We start from the raw sequence: 25389 nt of genomic DNA on the forward strand, positions 1-25389 counted from the left end.
GTTTTTAACAGCAGCTAACTATAGAGCAAATGAAAAAAAAATTTTTTTACACGTAAGACATGTGTGAAGAATGTCTTCGTGTGTGCAAAAGAAATTTTTCATGTGGTATTTAATAAATATATACACATATTATTTGTACTTATAAAAATACCACATGCAATGAAAGCTATGCATAAATATTTGTAAAAATCCCTTTATCTAAGTAGGCCAGTAACATTTAACATTTTTCAATAAATCCATACATAAAATATATACATTAGTGCCAAATGGAACATATATTTTGAAATATGAACCCCGAGTAAAAGTCTTAGGAATCTGGAGTAAAATCCAGGTATCTGCCAAAGGAAACTTTGGAGGAGTTGTCATTTGAAGAAAAGAAACAACGCAGGGTCCCTTATCTCCCTGGACTGTTTTGCTGGTCAGATTTCTAACATCACTTCAGCTGAGCTTTGTATTTGACTTCCAGCCTCACGGCCATTTGACCTGTCAACTATTATTTTCTTTTAGGGTTTTACCACTCCACCCAAGACCTTTGCTTTCCAGAGCAGTTGCGTCCGTTTCCTTTTCACTTCACCTTAACGTCAGCCCTGGTTTACCACGCCGTCTTAAAGTGCATCCTCTAAGGTTTCAGACCCGGGGGGCTTCGCCGTGAGGACCTGAAGCTGACAGCGCTCTGGAAAGTCAAGGTCCTCTGCAGGGTGTCTGCTTTGTGCCAGGATTTCCGTCCAACCTGAGCGCCCCAGGGCCCCCGGCCAGGCCCAGAGCGCCCGATACGCCCCCCCTGCCCGGGGTTCCAGCCGCCTCCCCAGGCCGACCGTGCGGGCTGGGACCTCACAGCCGGAAAACGCCGCCCTTTCCTGTCGCCTACTCATTAACCCAGGCGGAGGACTCAAGAAGGAAGAGACGGAGACGGATTAAGAAAATTAATTAACCCGGTCCAAGCTGGGCCTCCGGGCGGAGGGGCGGGGCGTGCCGCGGCGGTCGCCGGAATGACCGGCGGGCGCAGGTGCCTCCAAGGGCGGAATTTTAGGCTCCCGGGCCGGCAGCTGCGCCACTTGCGCCTCGTCGCGCGTCGGGGGCAGCCGCCACCCGCCTGTTCCAGCCTCAGGCAAGTCTCTTTAGGGACCCCGCAGGAGAGGAAACACCTCCCCCTGGACTGGAAAAACCTGCAGCGTCGGCTGTTCGCGTGCCCACTTGCTCAGCCCGCAGCCCCGGGCGTCTCCAGTACGCCAAATCCACTCTCCGGGTTTTGGCAGCAGCTCCAAAGGGAGCGAGCTGGAAACTGACAAAACAAGACCTTTCCCCCCAGCCAGGGCTACGAGTGGCTGGGGGACCCGCGGCCGGGGAGGGTCGGCGCGGTCAGGTGGCCCCGCTTTCCCGAGAGTCACCCGCCCGCTGCACCCTAGCTTCGCCCGGCTAGATCGGCTTGTTGGGACGAGGAGAGGTGGGCGCAAGAGGTTTAGTGCAGGTGTCCAGGGTGCGGGCGGAGTCCCTTTGTCCTCGGGCACCCAGGCGCTAGCACCCGGGGGGGGGGGGGAGTCCTTCTTTGAGGGAGCTCGCGCTAGCTTCCCGCGACCTCTCTTTGTGCCGAGGGAGCCCTACGCAGCTCCTCGTAGGGACGCCGCATCCCTAAGGGTGGCGCCCGGGTGGCAACAATGGGCGCCCATTGTACTCCCGGGGCCCGCAGGCGCTGCCGCTGCTGACCCCCTCCCGCTCCTCCGGGCCCCGGCGCAGGTACAGCGGCGGCGTGGGTCTTTCGGAGCCGCGCGCACCCTCCGCCCCGCCCCGGCCCGCCCCCTGCGCCGCCGGCCCCGCCCCGCGCGGCCCCGCCCTTCACAGGTTCAGGCTCAGCGTCCGGCAGCCGCGGGCTTAGTCCGGCTCGCATCTTCCTACACCGCTGAGGCCGGAGTCTGCCGGGAGCGCAGCGGCGGGGCGGGGCGGGAGCGGGGGCCGAGCCTGGAGACCCGCGGCCTCGGGCGCCTTTACGCCCACTCGGAGTGGATAGTGCTGTGAGGTGCCTCGCGGGCCGCCTCGGCTGGATCTGCGGGTAACGGGCTGGGACTGCGTGTGCCCTCGGGAGGCGTCTCTGCGGGGCGTCCCGCCCAGGGGCAGCGGCTGGGATCGTCTGGGTTGCCGGTGAGTTGCTGCCTGCCCAGGGCTCCTTCCTCTCTGCCTGTGAGTCTGTGGGACCCGCGGTCGTGGCCGCTTCCGGCGTGCGCGGGGTGCTAGGCTTGGAAACGCACAGGGAGCGGGGATACGGAGAGCATCGCCTTATCCTTGGTCCAAGGGGCCAAAGGGGACGTAAAGCAGACGGGGAGGGGTTCGGGTGGCACGATCGAGACGCAGAGCTCCACCATTTGTGCCCACCACTTTTCAGGGTGGGGCTGCACGGCTGCACTGCACCCTCCGAGCTATTTTGACAGCCATTCTGGGCGCGTATTCCATTTTTCCATCTCAGAACAAGCTGCACATGGCTACCGCCCCCCTCCCATCGTGGAATGGCACCAGGGCCGCACATGGGTGCCCCGTGCAGATCTTCGATGGCACTATCCGCCGGGTACCCTCTCACTTGACAGGGGGCATTGTGGCTGGAGCTCCAACCTGCAGATCTGGCAGTTTAATTATTGTTATTGTTATTATTATTATTATTATTATTATCATTATTTGACGGTGGTTCTGAATGGCTGAAGCGTTTTCAAGATTTTTTTTCCACCTTGGAACTGTCTTGACACAGACAAGTATCAGACACGTGAGGACGAATGGATCTGGCCAGTAATTTTTTTGTTATGAATTATTGTACTCCATCCCCCTCTCGACTTCGAGAGGCATGTGTTTCATCTTATAAATAGAAAGTAGCATATTTTTTGGCAGGACCTCCTTTATACTGTACAGTCTAGGAGAGGTCAGTTTAAAAATAAATATGCACTTGAATGTTGAATTGCCGAGAGCCAAGCTGTGGCTGGGACAAGCTGCGTGGACAGCAGCATCAAAGCCCGGAGCGCAGCTGTGTTGAAAAGAGTAAAAGCCCCAGAGCGCAGCCCAGGCTGACAGTCAAGTAATTACATTTTGTTTAAAAAAAAAAAAAAAAAAAAAAAGTGAGTGAATTAAAATGAGGGCGGGAATAGGAATGTCAGGAGAGTACTGCAACATGAATCTTTGCAGCCCTGATGTATTTGGGGGAGTCGCTGCTTATGTGTGCTGAGGGTGTAGAGGGTTCTGGAGAGGGAGGTGCTTGGAAGGGGGAGGGAATTGATGAATGTGTTAGGGAGACAAAGATTTCCTCCCCACCCCCAACTTTTAGGCCTCACAGTATTCCAGAGTTTCTTAGGGGTGCTGCTTTTTAAACAGAACAAGAAATTTGGAGTGCAGCAGATGTCCGTGTTTGAATAGCAAAGCCAGTCTTGCAGACTTCCCCTTAAGATCACAAGGAGACAAAAGGCTTACCATGAAGTCTGATGATGGGGTATCCCTAAGGCTATCTAAAAGGCTCCTATAACATTCTAACTTAGAAAAGATCGTTTTTGTATCTGAAAATCAAGAAATGCAACGTCTCTTCTTTTCTGGACAGTTCTAGAGGTCTTCTCTCTGATACCACCTGTAATTTGCACGAGCCCTTCTGGGCAGTTAAATAAGCTAGACAGTATGTGTGTGCCACAAACCCTTTTCAGAATAGATTTAAACACTCAAGAGATACGTCGGGGCAGGTTTGAAATGCCTCGCATGGTCACACCTGGCATAAATAACCGACTATTTGGATAGTCAAGGGATGGTTGAAAGTTCTTCATTAAGTCTCCCAAAGAATGTAGATTTCCCAATCATACTCACTGAATACAACGCTGAATACCAGCCTCTGGGCCCGAAGATAAGAACTTTACAGAAATTTGGAAGTGTTTCTGGATCCATGGCAGTTTCTGTTTTCCAGTGGTATCATCTGCAAGAGATTTACATTATGAATTCCATGATTGGAACGTGGTGCTGTGACAGCAGCTACAGACATGAAATAAGATGAGCCCCCCCTTCCTTCCAAATCTGAGCAGTGAAATTCTGTTCTCTGTCTGAATGTAACATGTAAAGACCGCTAAAGTAAGGAGCGTTGCACTTTTTTTTTAATTGTAAATTTAAATGTGCAAGAGGAATAAATACAAAGCCATGGGCTCACATGAGCTGGTTTGTCTCTCTCCAGCTTTTCCTTTAACGTGGTGTTTTGTTTTTTATGTCCAACATGTTCACAAAAGCTGCCCTTTTTCTAACGTTCATGGTATTCAACAGCAATGGGGATAAGGTAGTTTTAACCTATATCACCCACAGATTCTTTTTTTTTTTTTAATTTTTTTTCAACGTTTTTTATTTATTTTTGGGACAGAGAGAGACAGAGCATGAACGGGGGAGGGGCAGAGAGAGAGAGGGAGACACAGAATCGGAAACAGGCTCCAGGCTTCGAGCCATCAGCCCAGAGCCTGACGCGGGGCTCGAACTCATGGACTGCGAGATCGTGACCTGGCTGAAGTCGGATGCTTAACCGACTGCGCCACCCAGGCGCCCCTATCACCCACAGATTCTTACCAGCCTATAAATTTTTCACAAGCTCTGTGCCCAGTAACCATTGCATGTATCCAGTGGGTGAAGTGCAATACCTAACCTGAAGAAACCCTCCAGAAAGACTGTTTTGATGTTTTCTTTTTAATTATTAAAATTCTTATTTGCAGTCTAATTTCGTTTAGGCCTGGCCTAATTTGTTTCTAACCAGACTCCTGTAGACCCGACTATTCATTGAATAAGAACCTCAATCTATTTTTAAATACAGTATGTTTGCCAGAGAACAAGGATAGTCATTTGAAACTAGTAGATTGAGCCAGCTACAAAATCTCCTTTACCAAGTGCTGGAGCCCAAGAATTCTGCTAAAACATCATGCTGTTCAGGACTTTGGATGATAAAGGCACTTCCTACATGGAGCCTGTCCGAAATGCCAAGCAGTCTTCTCAGCCCTTCACCCTGGTTAACTCATTTATTTCTAGTAATCATTCTATGAAGGAGGAACTGTTAATATCCCCATTTTACGGGTGTGGAAGCTGGGGACAGACCTGTTCTATACGTGCCCAAAATTACACCAAAAGGAACATACCTAAATATGCATATACAGTTTAACAACCCAGTATGTGCATGTAGGAGTGGCTAATCTTGCTTGCATGTCAGCACCTCTTAAAGGCAAGGAGATGGGGGGGAAACCCTGAGGTTAAAAAACCTCTCTGAGTCAGGCTGCCAGAGCTCATAGCCTAGCTCTGGCTCTTAATACTTGTGTAATTGGGCAAATTACTTAGCCTGTGTGCTTCAGCTTACCAATTATACAATGGGGATAATAATATTACTCAGAGGATGAAATGAATTTAAAAAAGAAAAAAACAGTAATTCACTCAGAACAGTGCCTGATCCAGAGTAAGTACAATAAAAGGTTGATGCTTCCTTGTTGCTTTTATTTTTTTCCCAGGTGCTTAATAAATACTCTCTTATTTAATATTCATAACTACTCTTTAACATAGAGAGTATTGTTTCAAGATGAGAACACGGCCGGCCTCAGAAAGGTTTAGTAACTTGGCCAAGGCCACACAGCTAAGTAGCTGAATCAGGTCTGGATTCAAGTCTATTTGACCTTGTACTAAATACCACACCCCCACCACCTGGGAGGAGTGGCAGTAAGGCTATTAAATCTGACTCTTCTGAGGGGTTTTGGCCTCCAGCAGAGAATTCATTTCATAGTACTCTATATTCAAAGGAAAATGGTAGTAATTGCCAGCCTTGGGGGATACCGGGTGAATTATTTCATTTTTTTTTTTAATTTTTTTTCAACGTTTTTATTTATTTTTGGGACAGAGAGAGACCGAGCATGAACGGGGGAGGGGCAGAGAGAGAGGGAGACACAGAATCCGAAACAGGCTCCAGGCTCTGAGCCATCAGCCCAGAGCCCGACGCGGGGCTCGAACTCCCGGACCGCGAGATCGTGACCTGGCTGAAGTCGGGCGCTCAACCGACTGCGCCACCCAGGCGCCCCTGAATTATTTCATTTTTGAAGATAGTTTAATCTCACAGGTATGGCCATAGTCTTCTCCTGCAGGGGATCCAGAATCAAACCGCCAGAGTTAACGTGAGCATTTAATTTACACCATAAATGAAGAGATTTGCTATTGCTATGTGAAAATGTAGGACTCAGGAAGGAGGAAAGAAAAAAAGGCCCTGCAACATCTAGGTGCCAGGAACTTCTGGGACCAAGGATGGAGTGGAGCTTATAGAGGACCACAACCCTTCGTTGATGTTCAGGAGAACCAGGGGCTGCAGTGTTCCGTAAGCAGTCTGGATGGTCCCGTCCTTCAGGCCAGTGTCCGCACCCAATGGTGCGTGGCCCTTCAGTCTCTGGCACCCAATGGATATTTAATACCTATTTCATAATGACACTGCTTCGGGAGGAGCTAAGCAAGAGGCAGGAGCCGCCAATAAACTGGGCAGGAAGGTTCTGTCCTTGGTGGAAGGCAGGCCTCCTTATAGTTCTGCACCTGCCCCGGACCCTGCCAGATAAGCTTCTGGTGGGACAGAGTAAGAAAGCCTTTGAAACCTAAGAGAGGTACCCTGGATCAGCCTGACTGGCCTCTACTGCCTTGGACTTGTGGGATTGTGATTAGGGGGGGACCCAGACCAAAGTAGGGGTTCTGGAAAGCATGGCCCAAAGTAACTTACATTGCCTCAAAACCAAGAGCAATAGCCTTCAAGCTGTCGGCTTCCATTTGGAATCTTCCTTTCTCCTGCCCCCACCCTTTAATGGTTACAAAACAAAACAGCACCCCACAAACCAAAATAATATAAGTAGCCAAATAGTTATGTAGCAATAGTAGGGTATTTTTCTTTCCTAAAAAAAAAAAAAAAAAGCCTTGTTTGGCCTTAATATATTTCCTCAGTGCCAAGTTCACCAGTGTCTCATGATGAGGGGCCTAGTTCGACAGTACCTCTTGTTTCATTTTTAAAATGAAAACCCATAGTTTTAAAATATGAATCATGATACTGATATTTTAAAAGTTTACTGTTTCTGAATAGCCAGGCGAACTGAGGCATTTGAAAGCTGGTAAATTCCAAATTAGTAGTATTTGATTAATCCTTATTGCTGGCTAAAGTCGTGAATGAATAGTAGAAGCCTTGAATCTCAAATATGAAATTGAAAGAACCTGATTTTCAGGGGTTTGGCTTTTGTTTGCATGTTTGAAAAAGTCACTATTAGTCTTCTAGCCTTTGATTCTTTGTTAAGCCATGTTGCAGTGATAACACATCTGCAGTTAGCTAGCATAACACCACCTAACTTGCACCCTGAGATATGAATGGCATCAGAAAAGGATTCTTTGGGAAACTGGTTTGACTAAGGTCCCTTTCTGCAGGACTTCTCAGAGCATTTAATATGCCACTGTGTTCGTTGAGTCTCCACAGGGAGACAGTGTCCAGAGTCTCAAATCATTAGCCCACAGAGCAACCGGCAGGAGTGGTCTGGCAGGCAACCCACTCTGGGAAGCAGCAAGCCTGAGGCTGAGCATCCACTGCAGTCTGCCCTACAGAGCTGAAGGATCCCAAGGACATTTTAGAGAGTCAAAGGATTAGAGCCACAAGAACGCACTGGGAGATGTGAACACACCTGTCATTCTGCTGTTTGATAATACAAAACTAATGGAAACAGTCACAGAGGTGCTGTAGTCGAGAAAACAGATTCTGGTCTTGGCTCTGACCCAGGCGTAAACTGACTTCAGGGTCTCTGTTTCATAGATGAGGCGCTTGGTGCTAAGTGGTTTCAGATAACCTCTAGCCGTAGAACCCAGTGAGCTGGAATCAGTGAGACCTATCAGCCTACCAGTCTTACTACTAATAATGTGAAAACCCTGGGTTGAAAAACAGGCCAGTGCAGCTCTGTAGCAAAGCAGTGTGAGCCACCATGGAAGGCAGAGAACTTCAAAGTCAGGCCTCTATTTAGACAGCTTCCACATTTGGGAATCTGTCATGTTCTGGTGACAACTTGAAGGTCATATCTGTGGACACATCATTGCCAATGATAAATCACTGTGTGTTTAGTTGAAAAAGACCTGTTCTGTTCCAATGCATTATAGGCTGCACCCATTTCCTAAACAAGGCATTTTTGGTTTAATGTGGCTTTGCCATTTCAGAATGCATTTGATTTCTTTTCCTTTTGTTTCTTTTATTTATTTATTTATTTATTTATTTATTTATTTATTTATTTATTTATTTATTTTGCCAAGGGTCAGTTCAGACTTATAACATCGATTTTAACACAGCTGGAGACGAGGCTGTAAGCCCTTGGCTGGCCAGCTGTGTCACAAGGCAAACCCCTGCGCTTCTCTGGGTAGACTCTGCCCCCTCGTCTGTGAAGCAGTGGAAGGGGAGGGATGGGGGCACAGAAGAAGCAGACGTTTTCCAGGCTCCCTTCTGCCTGTAGACTGCTGTCATTCTATCACTCTTCCCTCGCTTGTACCCGAGGCATTTCCACAGTGTCTTGTACTTGGTGTTGTAACACTTAACTGTTTGAATGATCATCTTTTGACCCTTGCGGCTACCTAGTTAGACTGCCGGCTCCTTGAAAGTAGGGACTGAACCTAGCTTATGTCAGCTTTCATCTCTTTTACAAACAGGACCTGATGGGAAAGCAGACGGTCTAGTCCTAGCCTGTTCTATGGTTCTGCCTGTGGCACAGTCTTCTCCCATTGTTGTCAAGCCAGAAGTCATTTGCACTTAACAGCTTATTCAAATCCTGCGGTAGTAGGGGTGCCTGGCTCAGCCTGCTTCGGATTCTCTCTCTCTGCCTCTCCCCACTTGTGCACACTCGTTCTCTTTCTCTCTTTCTCAAAAATAAATAAACATTAAAAAAAAAAAAAAGAAATCGAATCCTGCGGTAGTAAAGTTACTCCTTCCTGGGCTACAGAACCTTCATATTCAAAGGGAGGCGCCATCATCCTTCGATTCTGACGGTCATGATCACCCAGGGTTCTCTGAGAAGGAAGCCACCACCAGAACCTCCTCTGAGTCTCCTCTGGGGAGTTGCAGCCTGTTCTGAAGCTTCCTCCTGCCCGGGTGCCACTGCGGGGGCTCAGTGCCACCCGGGCAGTGCCCGTGTCAGCCTGGTACTGGGCAGAGTAAGGGTCATTGTGCTTCCTCCTGCTTGCCTGCATCTCTCCGGCCGTGACCGTGTGAACCGTGGACTTCCTGATCCTGGTGGACGTATTGATCATTGGCTTCTGTCTTGTTCCTTATCCAGCTCTAGTTTCTCGGAATATTTAATAACAATTGCCTCTTCTACTGATTTGTCAGCTCATTGCCTAACAGAACTCGGTCAAGCACGTTACATGTGTGTTGTCTCCTCTTAAGAAACACTATTCCTATCTCCACTCCGCAGAGGAGCAAAGTGAGGCACCCAGAGAAAATTACGGGCCTGCTTTGTACCCTCAATTTGGTACCGGGAAGGATGGGAAAAGATGATGAACATTTAATAGGCTGGTAACAAGTATTTTGTTTTTTGTTTTGTTTTGTTTTTTATTTTTTTTTAACGTTTATTTATTTTTGAGACAGAGAGAGACAGAGCATGAACGGGGGAGGGGCAGAAAGAGAGGGAGACACAGAATCGGAAGCAGGCTCCAGGCTCTGAGCCATCAGTCCAGAGCCCGACGCGGGGCTCAAACTTGCGGACCGCGAGCTGAAGTCGGACGCTTAACCGACTGAGCCACCCAGGCGCCCCAAGTATTTTGATTCTATTAACTTCATTAAAAAGTGTCGTTTTTTCCCCTTAAAAATTCCCTGGAAACTAGATGTTTCTGCAGATGTAGAATCACAGACCCTAACATTTCACAGATGGAAGGGCCCTTAATTTCGGCCCTGCTCTCATTCTGACAGGATAAAACCAAGGCCCTAAGAGTTGGGTGACAGAAAGCATGAGTCCTCTTTCGGACTTTTCTTTTTTTTTTTTTTTTTCCTAGCTAAAGCAAAGAAAGAAAATCTTAATGTAAACCCAGTATATTAAATAACAGATTTTGGAAGAGGAGGAAGGAAATGGGTAGGGATGTTGGCCCTACTTTTCTGTCTCTCTTCCCTTCGCCAGTGACCCGCAGGTGCCTCCCTTGAACTCTGGGAGTCCCAGGGAACACAGTGTGAGGAATCTCTATCGTAAAATGCTTTGTCTGTAATACCGAGGATAAATCTTAACAACTCTGTGGTGATATCATCTCTGTGCAGCTCACAGGCACCTGCCACAGACTGCTACTTTAAGTTAGCGTCGCCTAGAGGAGATCTACCCTAACTCCCTCCCTTCCCTGCTAGAATCCCGACAGCATCTCAGACTCAGCAGGAAAGCCTCTCCTCTTCTTCGGACTGATTAATTCAAGTTGTTCTAGACTTCTTCCTCAGACCCAGCCCCACCTGGCCTCACCATGAACTCTAATCACATGCCTCCTTCTTTCCTTGGGACTCTACAGATGCCCTCACCTGACAGCTCGCCAAATACTTAAAGAAAATAACTGGAGGCCCTGAAATTTTTCTTCATCTGACCAATAACGGTTGACGATAATTTTCCCAGCTCATGGAAGTCTCATTTGTCTTCAAGCCTGGGAGAATTGCACCTGGAGAGAAAGGGGGCCTGTACATTTGTAGGAGAAGCTAGCCCCGTGCCAGAGGAAGGAATTATCCTGAGTCAGCTGGAGGTGGCAATTCCTTCCACTTGTGGAGACTGTTCACAGGGTGGACACGAACCGTTTTTTTGATGACAACTACAGACAACATTTAAGGAGAAAATGAAAGTGGTTATTTTGGCAGTTAGAGCGGTTCCCCTCCTTCATGTTGAGTTTCAGCAGACGTTCTGGTTTTTCATTTGGTGTCAAGATGATACTTTGCGTTTGCATAGCACTCAGCTCTTACGATCACCTTTAAGAGAAGCGGGTTGGGGGTAATTATCTCCATTTACATGGAAGGTAACTGGCACATATGTGTGTGTCTGGAGTTCTCCAAGGAGCCTGCAAGCCTGGTTCAAAGTTTTAGCTTCTCCCCTAAGGCCTAGAACCTCAGTGAGGGCTCTGTTGTGTTGTTTGCCAAAGTGTTCATTCATTTGATACGCGTTTTTCTTAAGTACCTGCTCTGTGCTAGTCCCACATTGATATTCAAAACAACCCTTTTCTGTAGAATGTCCATTATAGTTTCTTGAGGTTTCTTTGTACCTCTTGGGCCAAATAATCCAAATTTCCCCCTTAACCCACTTCCTTTTGAAAGGAAAGGTCAGGAGAGCGAGCTCATTGTTTCTCCCAGGGCCTCATTCTTTTAAGATTGACTTAAATATAACTAGTGGGTCTGCATTCAGGGGAGTGTATTGTCAATTTATTCTTGAGTCTTGCCTGTCTCTCTGAGATGCTATTTGCACATTGCAGTCAAGGATTGACATCCTTTCCCTTTCAAATAGCACGATAACAAATATTCTCTGCCTTAATCCCAAAGATCTGTAAGAGCCTATAGAATTACTGTGGCTTGCATTGATAGGCTGTAAAATTCTTACCCAGCATGGATAGAGAAAGGTTAAAATGCCTTACAGATGGGAAAATGAAAGAAAGCTTTTGCCACAAGAGGCCACAGCTCCTTTGTTAAAAGATTTCATTTATTTTTTCCTGTAGGAGTCATAGAAAGACTCTATCTTGGATTTTCAACAAGGAGGGCAGGGTTGAAGGGGAAGCAAGACAAGGCAGTCTCTTTCAGACTTTCTCATTTGTCCCTTCATTCAACATTTATTCAGTGCCAGCTGTGAATTAAATATAGTTGTCTCTCCCCAAAAGAAGGCAACCTAGTGGGAGACACAAGCAGTGACGGCAGCGTAGTGTGATAATTGGTGGCTTTGAAGTATAAACAAGGTACAATAGGGGCGCCTGGGTGGCTCAGTTGGTTAAGCATCTGACTCTTGATTTCAGCTCAGGTCATGATCCTACAGTTGGTGAGTTCAAGCCCCATGTCAGGCTCTGCGCTAACAGCACAGAGCCTGCTTGGTATTCTCTGTCTCCCTCTCTCTCTGCCCCTCCCCTGCTCCTGCTCTCTGGCTCTCTGAAAATAAACATTTAGAAAAAAAATAAACAAGGTACAGACGAGGCTCAGTTTAAGAGGCTTTGGGGGCGCTGGTGGGAACTATTAGCCACAGGGGTAGGCAGGACCCAAATGGCTTATTCTGTGTCCAGGTTACAAGGGTGGGCGTGCTATCGAAGACCGAGAGTGACCAGGTTACTCAGGCATTGTCACCAGCTCACTCAAGATGAGGTTGGAGGCAGGGAGACCAATGGGGGGCAAATGCGCTTGTGCAGGAGAGAGATCCTGAGGGATTAAAAAAAAAAAAAAAAGGCTGAGGCAGTGGCGTTGATAAGAGGAGACAGCTCTGGGCCTTGTTACGGAGAATGAGGCAGGGAGACTTTGTGGGGGACTTCCTGCCATTTACCGAGAGAGGAAAGTACAGAAGGCCTGTGCTAGGTCAGGGAAGGGGGAAAGAAAGATGGCACGTTTGTGTGGGGCGAGTTGAACAGGAAGTCCCTGGGGGAAGCCAAGTGAAGTCTCAAAGACTGGGGGAGAAAAGACCAATGCTGTCTGTGAAGGAGCAGTGTTTTTTTAGTGTGTTATTTGTTTTAATTTCCAATCGTTGTATACTGATACTAGAGTGCAAAGTGAGTACCTCGGGCCCACACCCAGCTCCCATGCAAGCTAAACGACACAAACTTGTCAATGGCCTGTCCAAGAAGAAGAAGCCACTCATCATGGGCTTGATTGTTATGGCAATGTCAAAAGGTTTCTAGTAGCTTCCTTTTGATTTTTTCACTTCTCTTGTCACTAGAGGAGACAGTTGAGGCCACGTGTGGGGGTGTGATTGCAGGGGGATTGTGAAAGGTTGGGGGAGGGACAATAACCATCCAACCCTGTGGAAATGCCATATCTAAGGCAGGGGCTCAAACTTTTTCTGTAAAGGGTCAGTTAGTATTTTAGACCGAGAGGCCCACATAGTCTGTCACAACTACTCAACTCTGACCTTGTCATGTGAAAGCATCTCTCCCAGGGTTTCCCAATGCCAACACTACTGAGAATTGGAGCCAGATAATTCATTGTTGTGGGGGGCTATCCTGTGCATTGCAGAATGTTCAGCATCATCCATGGCCCCTCTCACTAAATGCCAGTGACACCACCATCCCCAGTCCTGAGAATCAAAAACATCTACAGGCATTGCCAAATGTGGGGGTGTGAAGTCACCCTCAGTTAAGAACTACTGAGTTGTAGACAACATATAAGTGAATGGGCATAGATGTGTTCTAATAAAACTTTATTTACACAAACAGGCCAAGGTCTGGATCTGGCCCACTAACTATAATTTATCAATAATAGCTCTTACTCATAGCACCTTTGCCCACCTATTTTTATGGAGCTTACCACCTATCTGGAGATATCAGGCATAACATCACAAAACAGAAAAATAACAAATGCAGGCTCTTCAGGAGTCCTAAGAAAGCCTCTGCCAATGCAGTACTGAGCCTGGATTATGTGAGGTGAGTTGGAGAATTTCTCTGGGAAGGAAGTGACTAAAGCAGGTCTTGGAGGATGTTATGAGTAAGGGTCGATGGTAAGCAGGTGGGAGAACAGTCCATGTAAAGAACACAGGGTTCTTCGTTTCAGAAAGTTAGGGGGGAAGTGAAGTGTCACTAGTGAGGGAAGGGAGCCATTGTCCCCGGTGAAAGCTGTGTGGTTGTTGTCAATGGCCCCATGCACGTGCTTCCTCTGGGAAAGAATTAACAACAGTGAACACTCTTTTCTAAGAACAGGATGTTTGTTTTTCTCCTTGAGACTCAGGGGGCTTTCTTACGGCAAAATTTTCATCTTTAGGCTTTTCTTTCGCATAAAGTCAAATTCGTTTTGAGATCCTCTTTGAGAAAATTCTTTTGGTTGGTGTCTAGGACCATTTTATTGATTCTTGCTTCCCAGCAAGGTTAAGTTATGATCTCTGCCTCTCATTGATGTTGAGACCATAGTGTATCACTTCTTCGTGCTGTCACAACTCAAGGCAGGTAGCCTGCAGAGGACATTCCATTCTGAACTCACTTACATGCAAGTCCTCACGTTAGCCAACCAGCAGCAATTAAAGAGCCCAGACTGTGGAGTCGAGCTGTGGCAGAAATCCTAGCTCCTCCATATTTTGGCTGGTTGACCTAAGAGTTGGGCTTAATCTAAGATCGCTTCCTGAGAGGTGTTTTCTAACACCTACCTGGCCCGCAGCAAACACTCAGATGTTTGCCATTAATATAAGTGTGAATTCCTTAGAGAAGCAGGCATTTCAAACTTGCCGCTTCCTTGAGGAGCCCCTGCAGACTTGGACTGGGGAGTGGAACCTGGGAGCAAACCAGTTCCTCTTTCATGATGGAAGGTGTAGCAGGGGTTATGGATTTAAACACTTCTTAACTTGATGTTCACTGTGTGCCACGTGTAGTGGGAGGCAAATGTGTCCATAGAAGAGCTCTCGGCCCAGTCTGAGGGGACATTCATTCATTCACTGGATAAATATTTGTGTACAGATATTTACGTACAAATGACACGGGAGAGCCTGCCTTGGAAGTGGGTGGAGAATGGGATGGCCACTGCCAGCTTCCACATATACCCAGTGCTGGTATGATTGGAGATGCCATGATTCAGCCCATCCAGTGAGAATGAACGGTTATCGAGGACCCCAGCAGGTTGGGAGAATAACATGGAAGGCCCCCTATCTGTCTTTTCACCCCATGTAGAGCATTCAAGGGGCCTAACCTTTGGGGTCAAGTTCTCTTTCTGTATTGATACTGTCCCCGCAACTTTGCAGATCAGGTGGGATCCATTAGTTATGGAAGCATGCAAGCAGTTCACATATCCACCAAACTCTAGAGTGCCTGCCTTGGTCCTCCTGACTAGCCCTGAGTCTGTGCCCCATGTAAAACTAGTCATGATAGGGGCGCCTGGGTGGCTCAGGCGGTTGGGCGTCCGACTTCGGCTCAGGTCATGATCTCACAGGTCATGAGCTCGAGCCCCGCATGGGGCTTTGTGCTGATGGCTCAGTCTGGAGCCTGCTTCGGACTCTGTGTCTCCCTCTCTCTCTGCCCCTCCCCCACTCACGCTCTGTCTCTCTCTGCCTCTCAAAAATAAACATAAAAAAATTAAAAAAAAAAAACTAGTCATGATAAATGAGTCGGCATTTCAAGAGAACCTGTCCTCGTCCTCCTCTTGCCTTGCTACAGCTGCTGGGGATCGATGTCCCTATTGAGTCCTCCCCAGTAACTGATTTTAACAGGTTGAATAGGTGTGCCTTCAAAAGTGCAGACTCTCGAGGTGGATGTGCTGTCTTCCAGTTTTGCTTCTAAAAAATCTTTCAACTAGTACAATTAGAGCCCATAAATGTGAGGTGTGTACACAAATGAGCAGTGAGTCCCCCATATGGTATTTGTGGGTTGCTACAAAGCAGGTCGTAAAAGAAAAATAAATGCAAGCTGTAGCTGAATCATAAACGAGAAGTCCATTTATAGGTAAGTGAAGGTGAGATGTATCACCCTTTCTGAGTGGGTCCATAAAATGCAGTCTGTTCAGTCTGGCTAAGTTCATGTGCATGAAAGCTAGGCAGCTGGGGGCTGAGCGAATGGAGTTTCACTGTCTTGTCACATATAGCTATGTCCTCGGTTTGGATGATGTAGGAGAGGGTAAGAATCTAAAAATAGAAAAGGCATCTTATCTTTTTAGGGGTAGAGTAAATAGACCAAAAATATGAAAAGCATCTCTTTATCGGGTATTCTCTGGTTACATTTTTTTTTCCCTCTTGGATTTTGATTGAAGTTCAGTGTGGAATTTCAAATACTATGATTTTTTTTTTCCTGTGAATTTCAAATTCTTTGGAACTTGAGTAAGAACACAACCATCTTCAAATGGAAAGTCTTCTAGGTAAGGTCTGTGAGCGTTTTCATAGGCGAATGTGACAGGAGGCCATGGGGAAATTGGCCGCGATCATACTCCCCAGTAGGAGACTCAGAAGGAGCAGAGACAAAACACACATCATGCACCACTGAGGAGGCTTGGGACCAGGGCTGCTCCCTGTGACAGCCTCAGACCTTGATCGCTGTCCCCATCCCACAGCCACCCTTTCCATCTTTGAGACGAGACACCCGGGGTCTCCCTTGGAGACTTTCTCCCTTGGAGAAGCCAGTGTCCCTGTAGCTGCTTCTCAGCTTCTCTAGGGCCTCAGAGAATCAGTTAATCCCTTTTCTATTAAAGTTTAAATGACTCCTTGAGATTCCTAAAGATTTGTTTTCCCTTGCCCTGAGTTTTCTTTCAGTCGCTCCCCCCCCTTCGGCTTCTCACATGTCACGACCAAGTTCTTTGTCTCCCAGTTGGGACTCCTCAGAACATGTAGGAACATGTTCCAGGTAGCCTTTATCCCTTCCAAAGTGTGGAGTCCAGGATCAAATACAGTTTTTCAGGGCTTATCGCTGTGGAGAGAAATACCCCGAAGATGGTTGGGGGGGGTGGAGAGGTTCTTGACTGAGTCAACATCCTCCTTCCCTGGGACTGATGGTTCAGATTTGAAGGAGGAACATGTCACATTTTTGCTTGGGGCCCAGGTGGTGCGACAGCGCTGTGTCTGGATGTTAGGAAAAAGGGAGGCAAAGTGAAAAGTGATGAGAAGGTAGGATGTCCTTGGAGGATGTGACAACCAAGCAAGAAAGGGGAAGTCCGGTACATGCTCACTTCCCGAAAGTAGAAGAAAGGAAAAGCCTGGAGGTCCCTCAGGATGATGTCCCCACCCCCCACCTGCCCCTGTCTTTTTACATGTGTGTTTTAAATTAACGTCACAACCTATTTTGCAGGATGCAAGCACGTGTTTGCTCTCTTTCTCCACTAAGAATTACTCTAAAAATAATTAGTAGACCAACCAAACATTCCTTTCTTAAAATAAATGGAATTTAAAGAATCTAAACCTCTTTGTTCTTTTCGGATGAATTGCCAGTCCTGTCAGCTCTTAAGTGATTCAAGAACTGATTTTTTTGTGTGTCACTTCTTAAGAACCCCCTGTTCCCCGCCCCGCTGGCCACTGCCCTGCTTTGGTCTTTTTGGCATCATTCTGTTTACCAAAAGGATGGTAAGGAAATGAATCAAAGGGCTGCTTTAGTTTTTTCTTCATTGAATTATTGTCGTAGCAGTGATGATTTCTCTTATTAACACTGTCACTCATGCTTCATTCAGTCACCAGAAAATGGAATTGGCCAGCTTGGTGCAGGAAGGATGGCCCCGATACTCTGCCATTCTTATCAAAACCATGACTTTAACTTCCCCTTGAGTCCTTCTGTGTCCTGGAATGCTTGAGCTTCTCCCAGATTCCTGTAAGTGGGGGCCTGTGCATTTGCAGCTGGACCCATGTCCCCGCATCTGCCAGACATTCTCTCTCACCTTGATAGAGGGTGACAAGCAGCTGACTGGGATGTTGACCCCCTTTGTTGGCAAATCTAACCTCTCCTCAGTGCCCCAGGACTGGGACCTTTGTTTTCTAAGGGATCTAATTTCCCAGATAAATATGCTCTCCAGTGTCATCGAAGGGGGGAAAGAGCAGCAAACAGTGATCCAAGAAGAGAGAGAAAAGGATTAGCCCTCATGGAGAGTTCAGATTTCAGGGTCAAGAGGAGGGTTTCTGAGAAAAGGCCTATACATGGGAAGATTTCTGTCTGTCTTCCTCTCTTTTTCTTGTCTTCCTGCCTTCTTACTCTCTGACTTTCTGTCTTTGGATTTGAGGAAGACAGAACAGAGGTATCATGGCAACACAAGAAAGCAGGAAGGCCAGGAGAGCCCCCGAGTGTGGACGGGCAGCATCCTTTGGGTGGTTCAGTACTAAGTGTTTATGATGGATGGTAGAGTCTTGACTGATAGTAAAAGGCTAACAATTCTCTTCATTTGACCTATAGAACACCCAGAGGGCTGCTCACCGATTCTGGTTGTGTAGCTCATATCTGGACCAGTTGTGTAGCTCATATCCTCTCCCCACTCCATCCTACGGCAAGTAATCCCACTTCCTTCTGGGCAGAGGGCAAAGCCTCTTGGGTGCTGCCTGATTCAGGCTCTCCCACTGGGATTCATCCTCCCTCTGCCTCCTGCCTCATCTGTCAGCTGCCAGCAGCCTCTTGGAGCCCAGGTCTCCTTTTCTGCAAGCAGTGAGCCAGGGACAGGATTTCGTGTTGAGTGTTAGGGACCATCCCGTTCTAGAGCATGGCCCGTGCCACTAGCCACCGCCTGAACAGGAGCTGCACGCCCAAGCCCCAGTGCCTCCTCTTGTCTGTGCTTCCCTCCACGTGGACACTTATGCCTCTTGCCTTTTCTCATGTCTTTGTGACTAAAAACCCTTCTCTTAGGAGATCTTTTCCATTCTGCAAAGTAACACAGGAAGAGGCGATCTGTCCCTTGGCCATGCTCCGGCGAGACAAGGTCAGCCCTCTTCTGAGGTCTTCATATACCCACAGGCCACCACCTTACATTTTGGCTTTTGAACACAACCGCCACAGACATGTTTACATTATGATCCAGTAACAGGTTGAGTAGACTTTTCAGGACCTTTGTATAAAATTCGCTCCGAGGTGCAGCCTGAAGCTTAAGCAGCCCTTTCTTTTCTTTTCTTTTTTTTTTTTTAAATAGCTAATGGCTAATTCATTCAGGTGGTTCGAAAACCCAAAATCATACAAGGATATACAGTGAGAAGTTTCTCTCCCACCCTTGCCCTATCCTGTCCACCCCTCTCTGTGGGCAGTCACCATGATTAGTTTCTTGTGTGTGCTCCCAGAGATATTTTACAGACACACAAGCCAATGCAAGTGTATCTATATACTTCTGCACCTATCTTTTTTTCCCTGTAAAGATAGATATCTTTGAGCTCTTTCTGTATCAGCGAAGAACTGTTGAATCCTTCATAAGACCCGTATGATATTCATTTGTAATTGATGATACCTTAATTTATTTAACCGGTCCTTTATCGGTGGACAATTAGGTTGTTTCCAACTCCAGACTGTTGCATCTTCCTGGATTTGATAATCTGGTACATGTATTATTTCCCCTGTGTGCAAGTTGGGTAAATCTCTGTAAGTGGAATTCTGGTGTCAAAGGCAACCAGCTTCCAATGAGGTGGGATCTGTTTCGTGCTTTCACCATTGGTATATGCAAGGCCTGACCCCACCCTCATCAGCCCAGTGTGTTATCACATATTTGTATCTTAAAGAGGCTTTGGGATGCACCTCCTTCATAATTTGGGAGCTGACTGAATTTCCAGCGAATGTGATTATTAAGAGACAGGACCTTAAACTCTGGAGCCTGGCGACTTGGGTTAGTGCCTTCATAGCCACGTAGCCTTGGCAGAGGGGACTCAAGACTCATTGTCTGGACCTCAGTGCATCATTTATAAAATGGGGATATTAACAGTAGCAGCCTCATGGGTTCTTGTGGGTGAGCTGGTACATATCCAAGGTTGGCACAGTGCCCAGAACATAGAGATGCTCTCAGTAATATTTAGTGTTGATGGTTCCCGGGAGCATGCACATACCCTCCCCGGGACCAGCTCTTTTGTTAACAGCTAAGAAACTGTGCCCGTTAGATTTCTGCATTAGCAATGACAGAGAAGGTGTGGAAAGAATAGTCAGGCCAGGAAGGGAAAGGGACACTGATGTATGTTGGCTGATAAGCCAGGGAGCCCAGGATATCCAAAAAGGAGGGGAGGAAGCAGCCAGTGTAAGAAATCCTCATTATTAGATCAAGCATGGTTGCCCCTGAGCTGAAAAAGAAAGATAAGATAAAGGGATGGGATTAGAGCTCTGTTTCTCTAACATTACATTGCAAATAGCAGCTCACCTAAAGTTAAAAAGACATTTTTGTCCAAAATTCCTTAAAAAAAAAAAACAAAACAAAAAAAACCAACTTCCAATCTATGGGAGCTCAGAGCACTGGTACATAGTAGAAATTCAATACAAATTGTTTGCAAAGCTCTAGAAGCCTACATCCCTGTCACACAATAAACACTATGTAAATATTTATAGAAAGAAAAATGTATCTTCTCTTCCGCTCCAGGCTCACTGCCTGCAGCTTATCTAACCTTCACTCACCAAGCCTTTTCTTCCTTTTTTTCTATTTTTTGTCCCTTCCTTCCCACCTTTGTGTCTGTGACCCTGATGTAAAACCCAGCTTCTACCAGTCTGAGCTGGCCTCTGGCGAAGGGCCTGCAGTGCCTGTGGCCGTGGCTGTGGCCGTGGCCTGCAGGGACTGAGGGCAGAGCGTTCTTCCCCTGAGCCTTCCGGGGGCAAACGTTTCCTCTCCCTTCTCTCCCCAGCGCAGCCAGGCGCTGTTCAAGTGAAGGGCGATTGTGAGTGATCCGGTCAGCAGGGCAGGGAACTGTTCTCTGGCTGCATCCTCGTGGCATTTTTCCTTTTCTGCCTGATTTGAAGTGCCCTGCCCCGGTTTCTGGCCTCGCGTAAGCCTGGCTCCACCAGCTGACCACGGGCAGCCCTCACTTGCCCCTGAGTTGGCGGTGGACATGCTGTATCTTTCCCTGGCAGCTGTGCTCCTGGCCGTGTGTGTCGTGGACACCGCTCCGGTGGGCAGCTGTCCCTCGGGGCTGCCTCCCACCTCCTGGGGGCCCGGTGCCCTGGCGGCTCCCGCAGGCCACCATCTGCCACGCTGTGCCCAGAGGTGCGGGAAGGCAACGCCAGCTACCCCTGAGTGGCAGGGGCCCCAGGCTGTCGTGCACTTACGGAGGGAGGAAGTCCTGCCATTGGGATCCAAGGCTTTGGAGTTGTGACATTTGCTACTGCCCCCAGACCCAAATTAGTGTCAAAGCCGAGAGAACATCTGGACCCACCAGCCTGGCTTCTTAGGCGCATCTCCATTAGTAACAGTGTTTCCATGCGATCCTAACCTCAAGTGGGAAGCAGAACCAGGGGGTGTCTCTGTGTGGCCACAGCAGCAGCACTTTGGGGAGGTTTGAACCAGGTCCTTACTTGGGACGAAAGGGAGAGATGCTGAGTGTGAGGTCCTAGGTGGCAGCTTCAAGGTCGGCTCACTCGAGGTGCAAACCCTCTTGTGCTGCGTGGACCACCTTCCCACGCACGAAGCCAGGGCGGGGTGGGCCTCTCCAGCTTATCATCGGTCCCTGCCTTGTCCAGTCTGGGTGCAAGCCACTTCCCAAACGGAGCTTGTTGGTGCCTTGCCACTGGGTGCCAGAGCACGGTTCTTTCCACCTGCCACGGGGAAATGAACTCAAATTTTTTATGCGTACAGCCTCCAGCTGCTTCAAAGCAAATGTGGCTGGCTCTCTTCAAGCCACCATCCAACTCAGCTCTTGGATATTTATTTATTTATTTGCTCCTCTGCCAGTGGGGAGGAGAGCCCGATGGGAGAGGTCTCAGCAGAGCATTTCAGGAATTCCCGCAGTGGGAAAGGTTTTTAACTTCTTCACGTCAGCTGATGGGACCGAAGAGTCAGAGGATTTATTTTTAAGAGATGAAGAGTTTCTCATCTGTAAGATGAGAACCCAGAGCCCCACACCTCCTGGCTTAGCACTTCCCATTGTGTTAAGTTGCATGTGCAGGGAGGGCGTGTGCATTTTCTATGCTGGTAACACACTACCAGAAACTTTGTGGCTTACAACACCACCTAAGTTATTGTCCCACAGTTTTTGTCAGTTGGGAGCCCAGGCAGGGCTTAGCTCCAGGGTCTCATCAGGCTGGGAGACAGATGCCAGGGGGCTTTGCTCTCATCAGAGGCTCAACCGGGGTGGGGGTATCTACTTCCGGTTCCCTCAGGTTGTTGGCAGAATTCATCTCCACGGGCCCTCCCTCAGCACAGCGGGTTACTTTTTCAAAGCCAGTGAAAGGCACCTTTCTCCAGTCTGCTAAGATGGACTCTTTTACCGTGTAACCTAACCACGGGGTGACATCCCATCACCTTTGCCACATTCTGTAGTTTAGAAGCAAGTCCCAGGTTGTGCCCACACAGGTGTTAACACCAGGAGGCACATCATGGGGGTTACCTGGGGGTGCCATCTACCACAGGGAGAGGACACAAACTTTATCAGGAAGTGTTCCAAAAGTATTTCCAAGACCCAGCCAGTTGTAGATGATCACACTGTTTTTTGTTTGAAAAGAATCAGTTTTCTTCTTTTCCTTCTATCTCAGAATGTCTCCAAGACCTGAAAGCCTTGACAGCCCAGTTTTCTGTGCCACACCTCGATCCCAGCTCCGGCTCTGTCATGAACTGACTGTATGTTCTTGACAAAGGGTGATTTATTTTGTGACTCCTGAATCCCTATTTTCTCATTTGTGCGACTAGATTTTGCTAAGATTTTGTTGGCCACTGACACATAATAGCCGCTGTCACTTAGTAAATGGTATTTCCAACCCCTTTCCTTATAGGACTATTTGCTGCATTGCATGAGTTTTATTTAGATACAGAACTCAGCAACAAAATATTATCAAACAAAAGGGAAAACATTTTAAAGCAAATCTACTTTGTATCTAAGGAGCTGAAATCACTCTGGTCATGTGCTGACAGCAATTCTTATAATAGAGAAAAATCTAAAAATCTTAGGCATGTGCAGAAAATTGTGTCCATGACCATGTTTAGAAAGTACTGATGTCATAGGTATGAGTTTTTTTCATCTCTTTCTTTCCTCTTTTTTTTTCCCCCGGAAATAAGACCAAGATTAGTAGACCCTTAGTAAAAGACCCTAAGATTAGAGTTCTTATCCTACTTGATGGAGGGAAAAAATAGAGTTTGGCTTTAGATGGGAACTGGTCCTGCCTTTATTCACAGGCTCTTGAGAAAGAGGCAGGCCCAGTGAACCCTAAAGGGTCAGCTGACTATAACCTGCTTTGGTTTCCTTTCCAGGTTTCTCCCCGCCGTGGGATGGGTTGGATGATGTAACTGGCTCTCCAGGACGCCCCACTTGGCTGTGACCTTAGGAAGGCCTTTTCAACCCAGTCTCATTTCAGAGCCACTTCTAGAAGCTCCTTGAGAAAAATGATGTGACAGATCCTATCAGAAAGGATATTCAGAGCTTAACATCAGCGAAGAAAGTGGCCCTCTTCCCTTTTGCAAAGTAGACCTTCTCCAACTCCAAAATGCCCGCCAAGACCCCAATTTACCTGAAAGCTGCCAATAACAAGAAAGGAAAGAAATTTAAACTGAGGGACATCCTGTCCCCCGACATGATTAGTCCTCCTCTGGGAGACTTTCGCCACACCATTCACATCGGCAAAGAGGGCCAGCACGACGTCTTTGGAGATATTTCTTTCCTCCAGGGGAACTACGAGCTTTTGCCTGGAAACCAGGAGAAGGCCCGCATGGGCCAGCTGCCCGGGCATGGCGAGTTCTTCCGGGCCAACAGCACGTCCGACTCCATGTTCACAGAAACGCCCTCCCCAGTGCTCAAAAACGCCATCTCCCTCCCGACCATCGGAGGCTCCCAGGCGCTCATGCTGCCCTTACTGTCACCGGTGACGTTTAATTCCAAGCAGGAGTCCTTCGGGCCGGCCAAGCTGCCCCGGCTTAGCTGTGAGCCCGTCGTGGAGGAGAAGGCCCCGGAGAAGAGCAGTCTGTTGGAGAACGGGACAGGCCACCAGGGAGACGTGTCGTGGGGCTCCAGTGGGTCCGCGTCGCAGTCCAGCCAGGGCAGGGACAGCCACTCCTCCAGCCTCTCCGAACAGTACCCCGACTGGCCGGCCGAGGACATGTATGACCAGCCTGCCCCGTGCGAGCTCGTCAAAGACAAGACTAAATCAGAGGAGTCCCTCTCTGATCTCACGGGGTCCCTCCTCTCCCTGCAGCTCGATCTGGGGCCCTCGTTTTTGGATGAGGTGCTGAATGTCATGGATAAAAATAAGTAACAGACACCACCAGCTCTTGTCCTCGGGGGTAAAAGGTATCATCAAAAAATAAGAACTAAACCAACCACAGTCGGAGAGAAGAGCTTCACTGGCTATGTTTGCCACTGTGTGATAGGTTTTCTAAAATAATGTTCCTACAAAGTATTTTTTGTACCTGTTATGCCCTGTTTGCAAAAACAAAACAATAACGACAAAAACTGTCCTGGCGAAAAGGAAGTGAGTCAGTCAGAACCCATTTTTTTTCGGTGGGTATTGCTGACGTTCAGCTCACGTTTTTTTGCTTCCAGACACGCTAAGAAATCTGGCCTGGCCAAGATTGGCACTAGCTCGAAGGGCTGCACAAGTCACATTAAAGAACTTCACAGTACTCTAGCATTTCCTGGGCAAGAAGAAGTCAAAGTTTATTTAACACCTAAGCCTTTTTTCTAGACTCTTTTCTATATTACATCATTTGGGCTCGCCATAGCAAATTCTTCAGTGTTAAAACTATTCTCTGTTTTCACATTTGAACAACTTTATGGGTTTGGGGGATTTTCTTGTAGCTCTTATATATCCCTATATACTATATCTATATCGCGAAATTTTGACTGTCCGCTACATGTTGGTAAGACACAAGCAAAGTATTACTGTAACTAAGTTATTTTTAAAGTTAAAATATATTTTTATGTGCCTTTGGCTTTTTATTGCAGAGTCTACATTTTATAGATATCACATCAAATGTTGTCATTTGACTTGTTTCCATTTGGGGTCCCATTGTAAGCTGCGTATGTATATGTTTGGAAAAGTGTATTCATATTTAGCTTTATCTCTTTTTCTTCATCTGTTAATCATACTTTTCACAGCAACCAACAATGGATTGTAAAGTATAAAGGCACAGGTTACTCAAGATGCTTCTGCAGAGACTGTGGGCTACACCATATAATGTTATTTGGAAATATAGGTATTTTAGTACAGTACATACTTGCATTACATAGGTACTTCATGCAACACAATAAAGAGTAAATGTTAAAATGAAGTTGCTTGTTTATAGTAATAAATAAAAACATAAGAGAATAATAATATTTTCCTTAAGTCCAGGACCAGAAAAATTGCTTCTCTGAAGTATATGTGAGCCTTTAAAATAAGGTATGAGGTGATTTCCATCCACTCTGCAATTTTGATTATTTCCCAAAGCTTTGAGATTCCAGAAACAGCACCCCTCAATTTTAGGAGAAACGAGCGAGATCAGAATTTTTAAAAATATTTTGGGGACAGTGTCAGTCGGGGAGGAGCAGAGAGAGTGGGACAGAGGATCCAAGGCAGCCTCTGCACTGACAGGCTGACAGCAGCAGGTCTCGCGGGGGGCTCGCACTCACAAACCACGAGATCATGACCTGAGCTGAAGTCAGACGCTCAACCCACGGAGCCACCCAGGGGCCCCTCAGAACT

The 25389-nt window shown here is 47.3% G+C and overlaps 1 protein-coding gene across 2 annotated transcripts; it reads left to right on the forward strand.

Moving 5' to 3' along the window:
- Positions 1-1419: 1419 nt before the first annotated feature.
- CDC42EP3 (CDC42 effector protein 3) lies at positions 1420-24976 on the forward strand. Of its 2 annotated transcripts, none has more exons than XM_045054686.1 (2): positions 1420-1444; positions 22964-24976. In XM_045054686.1, the coding sequence occupies exon 2, from the start codon at positions 23197-23199 to the stop codon at positions 23959-23961; it is 765 nt and encodes a 254-aa protein (XP_044910621.1). In that variant the 5' UTR covers positions 1420-1444; positions 22964-23196; the 3' UTR covers positions 23962-24976. The 2 variants fall into 2 exon arrangements, with proteins under 2 accessions (XP_044910621.1, XP_003984366.1); XM_003984317.6 differs by lacking the exon at positions 1420-1444 and adding an exon at positions 2003-2136.
- The last annotated feature ends 413 nt before the right edge of the window (positions 24977-25389 follow it).

The sequence above is a fragment of the Felis catus genome, chromosome A3, assembly GCF_018350175.1.
Source record: "Felis catus isolate Fca126 chromosome A3, F.catus_Fca126_mat1.0, whole genome shotgun sequence".
NCBI classification, from domain to species: Eukaryota; Metazoa; Chordata; class Mammalia; order Carnivora; family Felidae; genus Felis; species Felis catus.